Source organism: Ruditapes philippinarum, unplaced genomic scaffold (assembly GCF_026571515.1).
Source record: "Ruditapes philippinarum isolate M1 unplaced genomic scaffold, ASM2657151v2 ctg9738_1_1_1_1, whole genome shotgun sequence".
In the NCBI taxonomy this organism is placed as follows: Eukaryota; Metazoa; Mollusca; class Bivalvia; order Venerida; family Veneridae; genus Ruditapes; species Ruditapes philippinarum.
The window spans coordinates 32,665-52,421 of record NW_026855083.1 but is presented as its reverse complement, the minus strand read 5'-3'; the positions used below and the strand labels follow the sequence as shown (position 1 = coordinate 52,421).

The window sequence follows — 19,757 nt, the reverse complement described above, 5'->3', positions numbered from 1 at the left end:
CAGTCCAACGGCCTTCGTGGTCAATTCATACGCATCAAAACTCAAAACTCCAAATAGCCGATAAACTAATAGACTAAGATTTAGTACCGTTGTCAGGGGGTAACAGAATTAATGAAAATATTTTCTTCTAAAGCATATAATATATTGCGATTGCGGGGAAATATCGGAAATAAATTGACAGGCACAATGTAAATAAAACGTAATCTATATTACTACGGTTAGTAGCACTGTTTAACCATAGTACTAATAGTACATGTCTCTGTCCATATGTGTGCTTCATTTGGTTGTTGTTTTCACTGTTTGTTTATTATAGGCTTTATTGTTCGAAACCGAAGTAGTAATAATCCCGGCCTTTACACAATATAAATAATCATATTTTAAGTTTGCATGCATACGAAGTCCTAATAATCTTCCCTTTTTTCAAATGCGAACAATTAACTTCTGCTTTTTTAGGTCTACCAGTAGGTCAATGCCATTGATACTGAAAATAGCTAATTCAAATTTAATATATAGCAAGCTCATGTATACTATTTGCTTGTGAGTGGTTAAAGGTCCTACGGACGAAGTCGCTATTGATATAAGTAGACACAAATATTTCCAGTCGATAACAAGTGAATGTGGATATTTTATGGCTGTTTTAACATGTGACACTTGACAAAAGACCCGATGAATAATTCAAGTGTGATCATGACCTTAAAATATACATGTTTCTTTATGCAGAATTTATTTTAGTTCCATTGTGTAGGAAGCTATAATCATATAATTATAGACACACTTTCGAATCAGTTCCTGGAACCGACCAGTGATCATGACCTTAAAATATACATGTTTCTTTATGCAGGTTTTATTTTAGTTCCATTGTGTAGGAAGCTATAATCTTATAGACACACTTTCGAATCAGTTCCTGGAACCGACTTGTACTGAACAATGAGTGTAAAGTTTCTTGTTCAAGGACATAACGACTTGTTTCTCACTAGGTTAGAACTCTTGTGGCTTATGATCATTAGATTCGGCCATGTCGCCACTTATGATAATAACTCATTTTGATTATAATTTCACCGTGCTACCATTTAAACACAAATTGTAAGGCATGCATTGTTAGTACTCTCAGCGATATTGTATGATAGGTTGAATTAATGAATTAAAAATAAGACAATAGTACATACAGGGAAAACATAAAACCTCGATGCTTTCAGTAACAACATTTTATTAAGTGGACAATGTATGTTTCATACATTTATATTAACATATTATCGTGTTTGAGATGGTAAAGCCTTATGTATGTAATAAACTTATCTTTGCTATTTATTATTGTACTTGCAAATTTTCTGAATAATTTAATCAAATCAAATTTTTGATCATTATAGTAATATGTACAAATAATTATTTAACGCTCGTCAGCCAACAATTGCTTATCGTTAAAAAATGTCCATGATAAGGAAATAATAGCATTGTAAGTTCAGTTAACAAATTTGTTCAATTTCGATGCATTAAATGTTATTAAAAATTATTCAACATATAATAATCTGAAACAAAATTACTGTAACAATATAAATGTATGTCAAAATTGCTATTTGAGTCTGTTTCATCAACAATTAAAAATTGATGGCAAGCAATTTAATACTAAATAACATACTAAACTTTACAGTGGGGTCACAATAAATATCTATGTCAATGTCGTTTTAACATAAAGCTTTATAAAGTTTAATTCAATGTTACAAGCAAGAAAGAATGTTAAAAAATTCTGGAAACAAAGTGATCCCTCGGAAGCATTAATCACAACAAAATAACATAAGAATTGCAGACTCGGTTTGATTGAGTCTGTACATGAGGGATAATGAATAAGTGCATCATCCCTCACGCCCCCTATCACCGGCTTGAGCGGTACTCAATTCTCAACACTATAGTGTTGGCATCAATGATCCCGAAGGACCAGAAAATATAACAATAATAAGACAGTTGATATATACATGTATATTTCATTTTATAGATATAGAAACACAAAACAAGTTTTGTTTTTTTTAATATAAGAGCATTAAAGTAACATAATGCATTTTTGTTCGCTGTCAATTTGAGTTGAATTAGTATATTTAATAATAACAAATATATTATATAATTCAAAAGAATATCTTTAATCATAATGACTGACTAATACTTCATATTCACTGTCAATTTGCATTGCATTTAAATAAGCATAATGTCACTTTAAACGTAAAATGTCAGGTTAACAATCTTTAGGAATAAAAAAGAAAGTTCTTCTCTTGATCAACGATGAATCAATTTAATTATACATCACACACTTCAAAAATCTAAAGACGTACATACGATACACAAGGTTGAAAGAAAAAAAATCACCAATTATAGATATCATAACTGTTAATGACTCACAATCTGAAAAAGATAACTGCACATGTTTCGGTACCTTGCACTTTTTTACAATCTACAGTGATATTTTCATCAGATATTTAAACAGTTTATATTCTTTAATGGAAACGATAATCGACTCAAAATAGATATTCAATAATAAGATATTTATTTTATAAACACGGAAATGATGAGGATAAATTATGTATTATATCGGTATTTTATATACATGTATAATGAAAAGATGTATCAAGAATACCGTGCAATTATTTACCAGAATAAGTGTCGAACCATAGTTGAAACAAAGAAGAACAACGTCAAACTGCCAAAGTGAAGAGATATAGCTGTAACAAAAACATTAAATATCATTAAGTTTTGTATGTAAACAATTTCTTATGATCTTAACTTAAACACCGTATGACTTGTACCTTATAATTGTTATAATTGATGAAAAGAAAGAGCTAGAAACAAACATCATTAAATACTTTTTAACAACCATAAACAACTTAACTTGATAAACCTGTTGATATTTTGGATAAAAGTGAAGGCTTTTTTTTGCCGGAATAACGAGGAATATTTTTAAAGCCAAATAGAAACTTTTCCGTATCAAATATGAAGAATCTTATCATGACGAAAAGCTTACAGGCTACATGTTTGGATTTTACGATGATGACATTGTTTTGATATACTGTAAACCATTTCTCCGCGTGATTTTTCCTTTTCCTTTACTTTTTATGTTTCTTTTTTTTTCTTGACAATATAAATCATTCGTCATTTCATTTTGTTCAACGTATATCAGGCTATCTTTCGTCAGGAAATTTTGCGATTTTGGCAGTGACCATCTAAATCGCACGCCTTATCACCGACCGAAGTTATTTTGTTTGTATTTGACTTGTTTTTACACATTATTTCTATTAGTAATTAGTAAAGGGACTTTGAATAATATGCTCCAATATTCAACGATACTTTGATACACCCTGTACCAACAAGAAGGTTTAACCTGTAGTTGTTATTTTCTATAATAAGTTGTGTGTGTGTGTGTGCGCGTGCGCGTGCGTGTGTGTGTGTGTGTTTAATCAATAACACAAGCAATACCATAATCTGTCTTCGCTTACTTGTCACTTAATCTGTATAGTACATTAAACAAGCATTTGACTTTAAGATATCTAAAAATACAAATACATTGTATGGTACTAAAATATAATTTGGTATTTTACACCTAGACACCAAGATATATTTAAGTCTTTGCAGGGTAGAAAAAACGAACCAAAGACGCCAAGTCACAGAAACTAGTCAACTTTATTTGTAGAATTATACTAAACATAGGCCGGTCTATTTTTCACGATATTTAGTGTACTCAAATATAGCAAAAATAAGAAACTCGCGAAAGAATCTGATATATGATATTTGACAATCATGTCGTCCTTTTCCACATATACACAATCATATATTTACAAACATTATCTTTACCTGAACTTACTGCCGCACAAACATCAACATTCATTTCAAAGCCATCGTTGCATTGGCACTTTGTGGACACACACTGTGAGTTTTTAATGCTTTCACATTCTTTTCCACCCGCTGTACAAGTTGTGCCGCTAACAGCTTTAAATACGTAATGTAAGATCTTGAAAAATGGCTTTTTAAAAGTCTCATAAGCAGATGGTTCACCTTCAGAATATTACTATGATTACATTTATTACTTGTAAATCATGTACATGCAATATGTAAAATGTAATAGTTGTTCATTTCTGATAATGAAACTAACTTTATTAATTGGTGATGAAATTGCAAAAGAGCATAGGTGTTTAAACAAGTTAGGATTTTAAATTTTACTTACTTTTCACACAGGAAGTGCCAGTATTTCTATCTGCTGCATAACCATCGGAGCATTTACATTTAGCACCAGTTGCAGCATTGTCACATTCTGCATTTGGGATATCTTTACACTGGTTTGCAGTATCTTTTATACAGTCTGTATCTGTCACTTTCACTATAATTAACTCATAATTCAAATACACCACTAAACGCAGTAAAAAACATAAAATCGTTTGTGGCGATTAAACATTTATTATTGCAAATAAAGTTGCTAATTATGATTATCTCGATATTTGGAAATTCGTAATTAATAGCGTAAGCGCTGCTTTATAAAAATGCAATATTTTATACATAAAATGGTAGTGTAAATGATAAATGACTAACACTCTCAACCGAGAATATATACGCCAGAAAACACATGAAGTAGTTCATGTTATTATCAAAACGAAAGCTGTAACATAATGACATCAATAGTGCATCTTATTAAATAACCGCATTTAAGTGTTCATACATATAAGCAGGTTTTGGGAAATTTAACGAACTTAAGAATCTGTATTTCCCAAAACTTACATTTTTATACATGAGAGTCACACAAGGAATCGAGTATATATATATATACAGTTGTTGTTTCCAAAGCACCACCATCAAGAACTAACTCACTCTTACCGTATAATTCCATTTACAACATTGCATCAAAAACAGTTGGTTCCTATATATTACAAAGTTCATAATTATTTTTAAATTCTACTTACCGCTAAGGCCTGTTACAGTGATAGTCAATGTTATATCTGTCGAAACATTATTATTGGCCCTGTAAAGTAAAAACGAAATGTGTAAATACATTTTTATAAAGTAACTATATATAACACAATGGGTAAGTTGAATCAGTATTGTTCTTAACAATGTATAATGGCCTCTTGACTTCTTTTTTCTGCCCAACAGTTTTACATGCGTGATCCTTGATGCGTGTTTCTTTAATTCAATAAGTACATGTACATGTATATTGGATACAATTTAACACTTAAACATTTTTGTATGAACTGACATATTATTCTCAGGAAACCACAATATCATTCCATCATGTAGTTATAACTGACTTAGAACATTAGACTGAATAAGTTTATGTTGGGTTAAATGCTATTTCTGTAATTTATACTCGTCTGTATATCCTGCTACCTGCAGTCTAAAAATTGCATTCCGACTACTTCTTTTTGGAAATAAAAGCATGATGATTACATACAATTTGTGCAGTTTTCCGTTTCATTATTTTGAGAAAAAAAAAACCGGCAATATACAGTTCTTCACCATTTTTTTATAATAACATGTTCGCTACACCGTCGGTAATGTAATTGATTGGCCCTTGTCAGCTCATTGGAGCCTTTCATTTGCTCATATCTTTATGTGTTTGATATTGAAATCCTTTAATGTTTCCGACAGATTGCTCCAAATCTTACATGAAACAGTGAAACCCTATTACAGTTGCATAAATGCAGCATGTTCAAGGTATATGATACTGTTTAAAAGATGTAAACACATAATTCATATTCTTGGGCGACTTTTTATACCTTAAATATTAAGTATTTTTAATACTTTAAAATGACATTTTGATGAAAACAAAACCAGTATCCACCTAAGTGTTGTACAATGTAGCTAATTATTAAAAAAAAATGAATATGACAACCTTTTGTCAAGATAAAATACAATGTTAATTCATTAAAATATACTAGTATGATATTGTCCGTAGGTACCTGTTTGTAACGGTCGAACTGTCTGTCGAAGTTGCTGACAAGGTTGTGACCGCTTTATCGAATGTATGCGAGGTACCAGTGTTCCATATCGGTCCTGTTGCTAATTTTCAATAATAAAAAAATCAAAACACAAATATCTCGTTATAAGTTACAAACACAAATGACTTATAAAAAGTAAAAAAGACAAACATCTCATAATAAGCAACAACTGCAGATATCTTATAAAAAATAAACTCAAATATATTCAGCAACAAACACAAATTATCTTATTAAAGGTATCAAACACATATCTCATAATAAGCAAAACCAAGCATAAGTATATTATTAAAACAAACTCAAATGTATTAATAATATATTAACAACAACAACAAAAACTTAAAAATATCTTATAAGAAACAAACTCAAATATGTAAAATAGTAAGTAACAAACACAAACATCTTAATAATAACCAAACAAACACAAAATATCTAAATTTTTCATGCAACTGCTATGGTAAATGCCCGATAACATTTGCCTGATAATTATTTTTGATATCAGGTCAGTAACCTGATATCAAAAATAAGCCCAGCCCATTTTTAACGGACTTTTTTTCAATTGCTTATATTCTCATTTTCATCAGCATGTAAATTCTACAATGTAATCTCATACCCATACAAGCCTTGAATCAAGATGCGATATTTATTTATTTATTGTTTCAATTTCAATTACGACTAAATTAGATAGCGAATAGTTTTAACACGAACTAAATGAAGTGACGTCATAATTTATATTGCAAATGACATCATCAATGTTCAGGTCATACTATACATGTAATCATACCAAACAGGCTAGACGATTTTCTTTGAGAACTTGTAAATGTTTACTTTATTTTGCCAGATTATTATTAAATAAGTGAACAAATTGTTTCGTTTAAAAAATAAATAGATAAATACAGAATCCCTAAAGAAAGCCCAACACGGCAAAATTGAAAATGTTGCAGGCTCGGTTTGATTGAGCCTGTTCATGGACGGTATTGGAAAGTGCAAGTTACCGTCCACGCATGACGCATGTTTGTGTAGCTTGTGTTTGATTGCCGATTTGACTTGTGTTAAATATTGAAATAATTTGACAATTCAAGACAAAAAGTGCAGTAAAGTTTATGTGATTCTAAGGGATTTTTTGAATCGATGTTTAAATTAAAGGTAATTATTTTTATCGTGTTAGGCCTACATTCTGTTGTTTCTTTTAATTTTATCCGAGGCGAAAGAAAAGTGGCCGCCATTTACAAATTCTTTCAGGGGCGGATGAATTTGTTTTCAAGAATTATTTCTTTGAACAAAAATACCCTTTTTTACGAAATTTTTGCTATTTAAAGTTGACTATTTTGTTATTTTGACAGTTTTATGTGTTACATGATAAATAGAAAAACATGCAACTGTCTTATGATATCAATTTTATCAGGCTCAACTGATATGGGCAGAAAGGGCTCGACAAGCCCTTTCTAGCCCATATCAGCCGAGCCTGATAAAATTGATATCAAAAGACAGTAGCATGTTATTCTCTATTAAGCAACAAACGCAATTGTATAATTATTAGCAACACACTCATTTAATACACTCATCTCAGAAGGTATATAAGTATATTACAAACGTTGGTATCAGAGCTTTTTTGAACCGTTATATTGGTCACAAGTTTGAAAGATTGGTTATAACATATTCATTCAACCAGTATTGGTGTCATATGAAAAACATGGTCGTGATCCGATTAGGATTCGAGCCCATGATAACTGAGTTGAGAGGCAGACACCTTAACCACTAACCACTAAGAAATTTTCCCATTGAAATTATTTTAAGAAACTTACTTTGTGCGACTATTGTGGAAAGGAAAAATATCACAGATGGAAAAGTACACATAAATCTGATTCATAGTATAATATTTGGAACAGTTACTAACTTTAGAAAGATATTTGTCTATGACATATCTCAAACATAAAACAGCCATTCTTAAAACGAATTTTTGAAGAATAAGGTATTTTTAAAATGTTTTACCGTGTGATTGATCTGTAAATGTGATAGTAATGGTTAAATCTGAATCGCCCGGATCTGACTGATACTTTGCTCTGTAAAATATGCAATGTATAAACATTCAATATTGATAGCTGAAAAGTGTCACAAAAATGTTCTTGTCCTTTCGAAAAGGTTTGTCTCGGTTATACAAAGTACTGAATAAACGTCGTGTTAAATATTTTTATCTCGTATTTCCCAGACCGTTATTTTGTAATAGTGTGATTTGATTCTGTGTATAAAATGCCAAAATCATGTACAAAGAACCAGAATCGAACGTTCTAAAGATATTAAGGGTTGAAATAGAGAGAATGTCTTTCTATGTATGCGTTAAGAAAATACAAGTTTTAGAAACATACATACACCGTGTATCAGGTTTTTTCGCAAGGATCGAATTTTCTCTATATTTGCTAAATTTCAGTTCAATTTTATAGAGATTTCGCGAATTGGTGTAATTAAATAATTTTGTAAACATTACATACCTTACAACTACAACATACGAGGATTGGGATACGGAACTAGCCACACACGTAAGAATTGGATCAGAAGCAAAGTTCACTCCGATAGTAAATCCGGCATTCGGGGTTTGAGACTCTACACTGTAAAGGTAATATAACAAAAAGGAAAATATAATTACACATAGTCGTTCCATTATTTAAACGACAAAAATGAAGAAAAGAATTAAAAAAGTCGAACAACCAACCAAACAAAAGTGCCGTGGCATACTGGTTTACATAAATATACTTTGTTATTCAATCAATTTTAAAGTTTTAATGGTAAACATTGTTCAATATCATGTTTTATCCATCCTCAGCGATATTTACATTGTTAAAAGGAGTGTTTCCGCTTGTTTCGTAAAACTTAAAGGACTTTCGTTTCCATATAGTGGCCGGTTTAATAAAACAATCGGGATACAGTAGCCGTGTATTAACATTTAATTAAATTGGTAATGAGCATTAAGTTAAATGTTATTGACTTATCACTAATTGCCTTATTCATAATTGGATGTGCAAAGTTATAATGATAAAAAGGAAGAAGGAAACACTATACATTCACTTAATAAATCACCAATATGAAATATGGGTCGCAGCTTATATATGCATCATGTACATTTAACAATATAAGTAAATCATACAGCTATTGCATTATTTGCCATTAACAAATAGAAAGTGTAAGCCTCATATTTTGATTAAAAAAACTGTAAATAGAGAAATATCTCAAGAGTAATGTGAACATGAGTACAAAATGTGAATTTGTTTGTAATTTACGTCACATCGACACACTATAGGTCATATCGCAAATTTCTAGCTTTATTGGTTGAAGAAGACCTCAGGTGCCTTCCGTGCATAATTTAAGGCACGAACGGGTACCTGAATAGAACCACCGATGTTCTTTAGGCTAGCTGGATAGCTTCCTCACATGAAAGAATCCAAATTTTCTGTCGGGATTCGAACCCACAGTGGTGAGGGGCAAGTGGCTTGAAGTCAATGACCTTAACCACTCGGCCACGGACGCCCCTTACAAAAGGTGAAGATTGCAGACTCGGTTAAACAGAGTATGTCTGTGAGAGATAGCAAAAGATATAACATCGCCCTCGCACCCAAGAACCGGTTAAGCTGTTAACAATCTTCAACAGAATAAAAACTAACGAGTATACAACAGTGTCGCCAGACTGTGACGTTGCAGACAAGTCAGTAATTTCTGGACAATCTGAAGACGTCTTAGTGAATGTTGTTCCTGTGTTCCAGGTTGGTGTGTTCTGTCCTGTTGTCGGTTGAATAACAGCAAACACTAAAATTATAAATACAGTATCATTTAAAGGGAGTCAAACGCTTCTGGTATTAATTTGTGGTGAATAAATGTAATCGATCATCCTACCTAAATGAACTATTCTGTTCTGCAATGATAAATACGAAATACAGAGACATGTTACTAAATGTGGATTGGTCTACACAAGATTTTATCCGGAGCTCGGCAAGTGTATGTTTTTCAAAGCTTACCCATCACCCCGCCCCGTGACAAGCTTTTAAATATTAACTTTTAGTTGACGGTGCACTACTGGTCACAATAGATAAGTCAATCTGTAGGGCTTATTTTTCAAAGCTTTAGCTTTAAAAGTTTGTTTGTATCACTGGAATAGCTTGGAAAGCCTGTTATATTCTTAAATAAGTTTTATCAAATTTATTGGCATGCTTTCTTTGAAAATGAGCATTTATATGATAAAATATATCTTGTTTGTTTGTTTCTTTAGTTTTTACGTCATACCGATACAGTATACGCTCCAGCTTTACTGGTGGAGGAAGACCTCAGGTGCCACCCGATCCTTGCATTATTTCCGGCACAAACGGGCATCTGAGTAGAAACACGGTGACCGTATATTTTGATTAAACCACTAAAGAAGAGCTGCAATGTCCTTGTTAAATGTCCAATTCATTCGTAAATAAGAGAGACGCTTTATATCGACATATGCAAAACTAATGACAGATTGATAATGAGAATTTCTTATATTTGCTATCAAATGAAAATATTGTAAAATATGAGGCTCAAGTTATCATATAAAGGCACTCTATACACATAGTCAAACTTTGAATATTAATTAAGATGCGATTGTTTCATATGTGTAATATAAGTTCACACATTGTTGGAGCAATATAATTGAACCTCAGATAAGCAAACGTGTACGATTATTTAAAGGCCTATTTTGCATCTGAAAATATTTTGATTTTATTTCTTAAAAACTTTGTAATTTTATTGTACTTTATTATATCCAAAATGTTAGTCATTGACCAATTTCTGCACCATCTTTTTCATCCGTTGCTCTTTAGCAATACGTATAAAGTTATAGTGCATAAGTATTTTGTATGAGAGTCAAAGTACATGTACTACTTTGTTTACATTTCGCTACTTTTATGGCACATTATTTCACATTTATTGATACTTTTTGTAGTTAATTATCATCTAACATTCTATAAAACCATTATTTAAACATTATACATGTTATAAAATATATGTTTGCCCTTTCTGAAGAATTAAAAAAGTATTTGTTTCTGAATGTGCCTTTTAGGTGCAATTCGGTTTTCATGACTCATTTAGATATTGAAAACATAAAAATGATATTAGATAATATCTTCTTAATATATATATAAATCTTACCTAAAATGACAAGAAACGCTATGTGTAAGAAATACACTAATCTTAACATAAAATAGTTTTAACATATTTAACTGATACAACAATTATATCTGTTTATATCGAATTGCCTTGCGGGGTGTCCTTAATTCGACCCTACAGTCAACACACACACACACAAGTATCTTTTTGCTCCGGAGTAACATAAGATGTACATTTGAAAGAATGTAATTACATTAGCTTTACATAAAAAGTTCAATATATTAGATTTAGTGTATCAAACTTGTACTGAAAAAATGTTTATGGTAACGAATCAGGGTATCCTGTGGAAACATCTATTGAATTAATCTACACAACCTAGAAAGAACTTTTAAAATTGATTCAAAAGAAATAGAAAACGTTACATACCTGCAAACAGAACACGAACAAGGATTGGTACAGACATCTTAAACAGTCTGAAGGAAATAAAATCACATAAAAATAACGATGTTAGAAGACAATCTTGCGTTTAATCACTATGTTTATATGTGCGAACGAGGGCTGTTCAAAAGTTTCGAGAAGAAACGTTCCATTGTACCTTTTTGTGTAGATTCAGTCAAAATATTGACATTGTGGAGGTGTTTTCCTTAAGGAAAGAACTTTTATAACATTTAACGATCTCACGATGAGCACGTCTTTACTTTTATTTAAATATTACGTTATTTGAATTTCATTTGACGTTTATTCATGATTTGTGACATGTGTATGATATTTTCATTTTATTAGAAAGTAAGCAAACTGATAACCGAAAAAGGAATTTAGTTAACAAACATTGAGACGTCAACACCAACGTTACGCAATGGCCCTGCATTGGAATGCACGTGACACCTAGAAACATCGCATGAGTTAATTAATTTAGAGGGATCGTTCCAAGTGCTGATGGTTGCGAGCGTTGGTGTTATACTAGAACTTCCAAGGAAATTTCGTGATTTTGATCACAGACTGCAAGATAGTTGGCGCAGTTGTGTGGATGAAACGAGAATCAGACGGGGTGTAATAGCTTATTAACAATGTCTGAAAAAAAGACTATTAGGAAGAAAAGATTATAAAGGATAAAGATCCGCTTATTGAGTCCATTACACAAATCTACTTTCAAATTCAAACAGTTGCTCCAAAAAATCGTAGTAAGGTAAAGGAAAGATAGACATGTGGAGTTAAAGAAGACGTGATTCTCAGCGTCAAAGGTCTTTTTGCCCCTTCTTTATGACCAAGAAGGAAGCTTTTTTGTCTGTTTGTTTTAATTTTGTATATCTTTCATTAAATGTATAAAATGTGTATTGTTATTTGTATGCAATATGCATTTGACCCGCGTGAATTTCGCTAGTATTCTTGCAGGATCCTGCCAAGTAAAATCCGTGACAGATAAAAATAAAAGTACTTGATAACAGGCCCTTTAATTACGTATCTCAAGTGGATCCGGTATTTTTCTATGCATATATATATTTGTATCCATAAATAATATAGTTAGCCACTTGAATTTAATCACTCGCGCAATCATGTAATAGCCTACTGTCTGTTTACAACTAGACTATATAATTGTAAATAAACGTAGATGTTTACAAACTTATGGTAAACTTTCTATATCAAACCAGAAATTTATAGACACTAAATTTGTTTTTTATGTCTGTATGAATGTCTTTGTGTATGTCAAAAAACACGTTGTATAAGAACGTTATCAACTTTAACCAAAAGTGCCCGAGTGATCAACTCGTCGGACTAGTAAGCTAAGGATTGCTGCCCGTGTGGGTTCGGACAGTCAGGGGCAAGCCGTTGTTCCCTTGGGCAAGAAACTTTAGTTGCTTAAAACTGGATGGTTCTATGAACGATTTCGAGAGCGTTTTATACGCTTATAGCATCCAGCACAATCTAACTAAAATCAATTTGTATGAACTAAACTAACTTGATCTAACTTATTACTTCTAGTAACCCGTAAAAAGCTTATTTGTAATTTCCCCCCTGTTGCAGTTGTTATACAAAATGTACAAAAAAAAATGTATTAAAAAGTGACTTTACAGCCTGTAACAAAATTTGACACACAAAAATGCACTTACGAGGTCAACACTTTATCAAACAAAACTAAATAACTGAAGCGAAACGACATAAACACAAATACGTTTTTCAATGTTACCATCTTAACGCGTTTACTTCCTTAAAATTTACTTTACTTAAAGTTAATAAGTTTTCAACGATAATTTGTGCATTTCTCAAAATAAACATACAGCTGTAAATGAACTAGACTTTACAATTATTTAATGCAATGTGTTTGTCGATGTTTTTCATATAATTGTAAGTTAATTAAATTGGTAACACATATTTATGATTAAGAAAGAGTTTAAAACGCATTAAAAACCATAAAATAACAAAAACAATTTGATTTATCTTTAAAAAGTGATAACAATTTCATCGCTTTTGTGCACATTTTGGTAATATTTTTCTTTTATGGTTTAGAGCATTCAAATATGGCACTGCATACAATCCATTAGTCTACCAGTGCAAATTATTCATAATATATCTATTGATTCTAAAGGTACGAGGGAAGTGAACTGTATTGTGCATTCCAAATACAAAAAATATCTATTCTTCAATTATGTCCATTCTGTCTAAAAATGCTTTTTATTTATGTCAAAAAAATCATTTTTATGTTGTTTGTTTTTAATTCCTCTTATAGTTTTTAAAAAGATACAAATTGGCAACATAGCTGAGTCATCATTTGCTTCTTTGACGATTCGGCAATTGTACAATTATAGTGAATCAATATTGTATAGAAGTCATATATGTTATATACCTTTATGATAAATCATTTCTCTTCAAGGGCTATTTTTTCGGGTTCTTTAATTTTTTAAAGTTGCTTAGATAGTGAGATATATGTAAAAAATGGGTAAATGTTATTTGTATCATAGTTCGGAGACCTTTCTGTTGAAAATGTGTCAGGGTTAAATCGTATACATATACATGCACAGTGCGTTAACTGGAGTGCGGGTATTAGTTACCCGCACTCCAGAGCATGCCCATTGATTGGCTCATTTTTGCTGGGGTTTACATAATGTGACGGCAGAGAAAGGGAAAGCGACAGAAATGTCATATTCAGATGTTCGTTCATTGGTTCATTTTTGCCGGGGTTTCATATTGTGACAACAGGGAACGTGCTTTTATGTTTGACTATGATACAAAAGAGAAAGAACACCAAAACACTCGGCAATCTGATTAATACTCGGGGGCTACGCCCCCTCGTACAAATCAGATAGCCTCGTGTTTCTGTGCTCTTTCTATTACTTGTATCATAGTTTGGAGACCTTTCTGTTGAAAATGTGTCAGGGTTAAATCGTATACATGTACATGCACAGTGCGTTAACTGGAGTGCGGGTATTAGTTACCCGCACTCCAGAGCATGCCCATTGATTGGCTCATTTTTGCTGGGGTTTACATATTGTGACGGCAGAGAAAGGGAAAGCGACAGAAATGTCATATCCAGATGTTCGTTCATTGGTTCATTTTTGCCGGGGTTTCATATTGTGATACAGGGAACGTGCTTTTATGTTTGACTATGATACAAAAGAGAAAGAGCACCAAAACACTCGGCAATCTGATTTATACTCGGGGGCTACGCCCCCTCGTACAAATCAGATAGCCTCGTGTTTCGGTGCTCTTTCTATTACATGTCTTGTTACAGTTAGTTTTAAACTTAAGTTATGCTCCGCAAACTGTTTTCAGTTTTAAGGTGATAGTGACATTGTGACCCCAAAATCAATAGGGGTATTTTACCCAAAATGGACAATAATCCTATGAAGTTTGAATATTGTGGGCCAAATGGAAATTAAGTTATGCTCCGGAAACCAAATTGCTAATGGACAGACGGACGGCCGGACGGATATACAGACATATGGACGGACGCCAGGGGTATAACATAATACTAGTAGTATGCCCGAAATTCTTTCGGGCATATAAAAAGGAGGTTCTCGAACAATTGCATTTCTGAATTGTATCGATACATGTATCACAATATGTATACATATATATATGTATACAATCTTTACACTATAGTTAAGATATCACAACAAAAATACAACATCATATGAGTATTACAGCAACTGGCATTATCCACAACGCAAAGGGAACTGACTTAAACAGTTGTGAAGCATTATCGAATCCCGGAATGATGATATGATAAAATTATATTATTATTTGTAATAACTGTTCAAGCAAAACATCATATAAAACTATAACGAACCGGTTTTTTTTTCTGATTTGTCAAATTCTCCATCCAAAATGAAAGTACACATGTTTAAACGGATGCATATGTATGGAGTATTTTCATTGTTCGTGTGGAAAACCTTAGACCAATGAAAATACTCCGTACAAAATTAAAGAGGAGATCACTCTGCAGAACCATTACTTGCATTATGATTTGGAATCTTACATTTCGGAAAACCGGTTCGTTATAGTTTTATATGATGTTTTGATTGAACAGTTATTACAAATAATTTTATCATTTTTACGAGGGTTGTCCCAAAATGTCGTAGACTACATTATTTTCTCTTCAACCTGACGTCATAACTTAATAAATTTACCAGATATCTTCCTTGGTCATTTGTTAATTCACCTACTTAAAGTCAGTAGTCAATATATTAGTAAAAAATATGATATATATTAATATATTAGTAAAAAATATGATAAACAAGATCGACAAGGAAAGGCCGCGTTCAATGAACGCCGCGCCCCACCCGACCCAGTAACAAGCGTCAGTGGCAAGGAGCCCAGGAGGACCCCAAACAAAAACAGGACAGGGCATAAGGTAAACCCTTTTTATCAGGGTTTTATATTTAACAGTACACCATACCCGGAGCACGATAGAATATATGTCAGTGTTGAGAGCATGCTTCTTTAAATAATGCCTTTAACTTCTAGCATAATAATAATTATGGGAAATACATTCATGTGGAATTACGTCATTCACTATTACGTCATATCACCAACAGACGTTTATGTAACGTTAATTTGAAAAAAGTCTTTAGCATAATATGTAACAGCAGTGCTGTTTTGAATATTTCCCAAAATGGCGACGTCAGATGACAATGCGGCATGTAACGCAATGTCATTGAATACTGTGTTAAGTTGAAGAAGCGTCCAGCGTTAATTGACAACATGGATATTATCAAGATAATGCACCTTGCCATAAATCTCAGGAGACTTTGATTGAACTTGATGTGATAGGTTTTCAGAGACTTCCGTACGCCCTAAGACTTTGCAGTGTTTCCTTATTTGAAATCACAATTACGGGGTCACAGGTTCGAAAACTTCAGTGAACTACGTCAGGAAACTCAACTCTGCGAGTGTTGAGTACATTGAAGCAGGACTGTTTTGAAAACGTTTGGAATAAATGGGTTGGAGTTCATATCAAGATGAGTGCTGAAAAAAATGAGCTGCGAGTAGTTACCTCTACTATATATATATATATCACTTTTAGTGGGAAATGAAAGTAATTGAATTAAAAGCATATGCCAAATATTAAAACATGTTTCAATTGAAAAATACTGCAGTTTACATGGTTTTGAGAGGTAGGAGGGTTGTAGAGTGGGTAAGGGGGGCCTGGGGATAGTGACCAATCAACGCGCCGAACACCTATGATTCCAAACATGAAATGTTATGAATTATATAGGAAGTGCCCGCTATTTATGTCAAATCATGAAGTTTTAATAGAGAGGTCAATATTCCACAATACATGTTTATACAACATAATAACATCGGTCTTTAGTTTTTGTCAAATAACTTAAATCTTGTATTTCAAACCTTCACTGAGACAAACGTATAACTTTGGACAAAACTATTTCAAACCGAATTGCTTTTGAATATTAATGAACAATTATGACTTTATTTTCGATACATACCTTCTTACATGTGCATTCCTTTAAATATCAAATGAGATATTTTATTTCCACTCCGAACCTTTGATTTACACTTCTCAGTTCACCTTAATTGTTTAACACTTACAAAATAGGTACAATTGCGACACATGCGCTGCAATTTTACACTGACTTTATTTTAACTTCGTTTTACCATGACTCAAATCGGATGTAATTTGAAGCTTGCTACGGTTCGTAATAACGAATAAAATATATAAATTAAAACGTAGTTTCAAATGAAGCGGTATTTAAAGTTAAACTTGACAAAGTTTTATTCATGTACCGGTATGAATACTTCTTTTTATTAAAAAAAGGAGATGAACGGCCCGACTTTGAGCCGGGTTGCACATCCGACGTCGATTCGACATGGGATGCCGATATCGGGCCTACATTGCAAATGATATCGGGGCGACATCGGTCCTATTTGAAATGTTTGCTGGGTTTATACGAAATTTATTTCAGTTTGTTTGTGTACAATGTATTTGTCTGTTTATACCAAAAAAAAGGTGTCCTGATCGTTGTACAATGTTTGCCAGACTTTTCATATATTTTACCTTCTTAATAATTCATTCATTATTATTGTTAGTGTGATAATATTACAGTAAAAGGACCCCATTGAAAATAAGCTTTAAGCTTCATAGGGTATCCTATGGTACCATAAAACATATTGCTTGGTTTTATAATTATACTTTTATTTGCTTTTTTGTATGTTCATTATGCATGCCGATATATGTGACAATATAATAGTATGTGTTAATGTATTAATCTCTGAATAATTCGATACGATTATCTTATATACCATCAATCTGGGATCGAAGACAGTTAGCTTACGTCTTCCCAGCCTCGATGTTTCTGCAACTTAACCGGAAGTTGGTGAAAAAAAGTAAAGAATATTTTAGAGTTTGACAGTCTGGATCCCGTTCAAACTCCCGCAGCGGTTACTTCCCCTGTTCAGTTCAGGTTAAAGTAGCAAAGCGTAACGTAACCGCTGTGAGAAGTTTGGATCCCGTTAGTACTATTGAACGGAGAGAAAATGGCAGGTAATCCAGACTATCATATTCCTATACATTTTGTTATGTGACCGGCGCAGTATTCAGGAAATATAATGCCTCAATATCAATCGGACATTTATGAACAGAACGTGCAAACACCAAATGCAATCTGACCAAAAGTTCAAGATAAGGTTTTAAAAAAGTCAACATATTAAAAAATAACAGTATCGTTAATCATTTAATCAGTTAAATAGCCTAATTAATGTACCCTTGTACCACCACCCTGTATCCAATAGCGTTAAGTATCGTAAACTTTTGTTTATAAGATTACCTATGAGGCATAGTATGGGAAATTAAGAAAATATATATTGAACTTGAATACGTTTATAAGTACACATGTACCTCAGAATTCAAAGAATAATTCTAATGATATTATGCAAATATACGATCTTAGAACATTTTACTTAAAATTATAATGAACTGGAAAGGAAAAATATACTTTTTTATTATACAAGAACGATGTCCAAATAATACAAGTTTAAACAAGTAGTGATTAACATTTCCAACATTTACAGCAATATACTAGTATTGATCAAAATGTTATTGGCCTTCCGGTAGTCAGAGAACCCAACTAATGGTCTTACTTTTCGATATAATCGCCTTCGTCATCATTACACTTTACCCCCCTGTGCTCCAACTTGTTTTACCCTTCAAAATAGAACTCTTTTGTTCCTCAAAGAACTCATTGCCCGCCTCCATGACACCTTCATTGCTTCTAAAACAACTACCACGAAGCTTGATTTTCAGTTTCGGAAACAGTTAGAGGGGGGCCAAATCCGGAGAATATGGGGGATCGGGTAGAATTTGAAAGCTACAGTCAGTTGCAGCAGCCATCACAACTTGGGATGTGTGAGCTTGCGCATTATCGTGCATTTAAGCGCGATGTCTTGACACAGACGTATCAATTCGTCTGCACAATACGACCTTTCTCAAGATAGTCAATTATGATTATCCCCTGACTATCCCAAAACAATTGAAGCCATCATCTTCTGTTGATGGCACCCTCTAAAATTTCGTCTGGTCTGGGTGAGCCATGGTGCTTCCACTGCATGCTCTGTATTTTTAGATTCTGGATCGAAGTGATGGATCCATGTTTCATCCTGAGTTACGATCCGGTAGATAAAATCAGGTTTATTCTCGTAGTGAGACAAAAGATATCTTAAAATGTCAAGTCTGGTTCGTTTCTGGTCGACAGTCAACTGTCTAGAGACCCATTTAGCGGAAAGCTTTGACATGTCATAGACATCAGTCAGAATTGCCTGAACTGAACCAAAGCTAATACCCACTCACCTAGCAATGCTTCATCGGTCTCACCTTCTGTCGCACATGACTACATCGGGCAGAGCTTCGGCAGTGTCAACATTGGTGGCCTCTTTTGGCCGTCCAAGCCACTCATCATCTCCAATGCTTTCCCTGTCCCTCTTCAATTCAGCAGCCCATTTTTTCACAGTGCTATAGGAAAAGGACTCCTTCCCAAGTATATCCATGAAGTCTTCATGGATTTCCTTGGGGGACATCGCTTTCTTACAGAGATACTTAATGACGGCTCTGATTTTAATTTTCTTTATTTGGTCTAAATGACACACCCCAACACTGAACAAAGTGTGTCTTATGTTACTTAATCAGTTTAAATCCGTGTGTAGCTCGGTCAGTAATCTTCAATT

The 19,757-nt window shown here is 33.0% G+C and overlaps 1 protein-coding gene across 3 annotated transcripts; it reads right to left on the bottom strand.

Moving 5' to 3' along the window:
• Positions 1-1,187: 1,187 nt before the first annotated feature.
• Positions 1,188-17,191, bottom strand: LOC132742052 (uncharacterized). Of its 3 annotated transcripts, XM_060730337.1 has the most exons (11): positions 13,193-13,303; positions 11,511-11,557; positions 9,623-9,764; positions 8,456-8,572; positions 7,959-8,029; positions 5,931-6,030; positions 4,935-4,993; positions 4,205-4,357; positions 3,835-3,969; positions 2,639-2,708; positions 1,188-2,391 (listed from the first exon to the last, which is right to left on the bottom strand). In XM_060730337.1, coding segments are annotated over exons 1-11 (975 nt in total). In that variant the 5' UTR covers positions 13,273-13,303; the 3' UTR covers positions 1,188-2,390. The 3 variants fall into 3 exon arrangements, with proteins under 3 accessions (XP_060586320.1, XP_060586321.1, XP_060586319.1); XM_060730338.1 differs by lacking the exon at positions 13,193-13,303 and adding an exon at positions 17,027-17,191 and having other exon boundaries at positions 1,188-2,708; XM_060730336.1 differs by having other exon boundaries at positions 1,188-2,708.
• Positions 17,192-19,757: the final 2,566 nt, after the last annotated feature.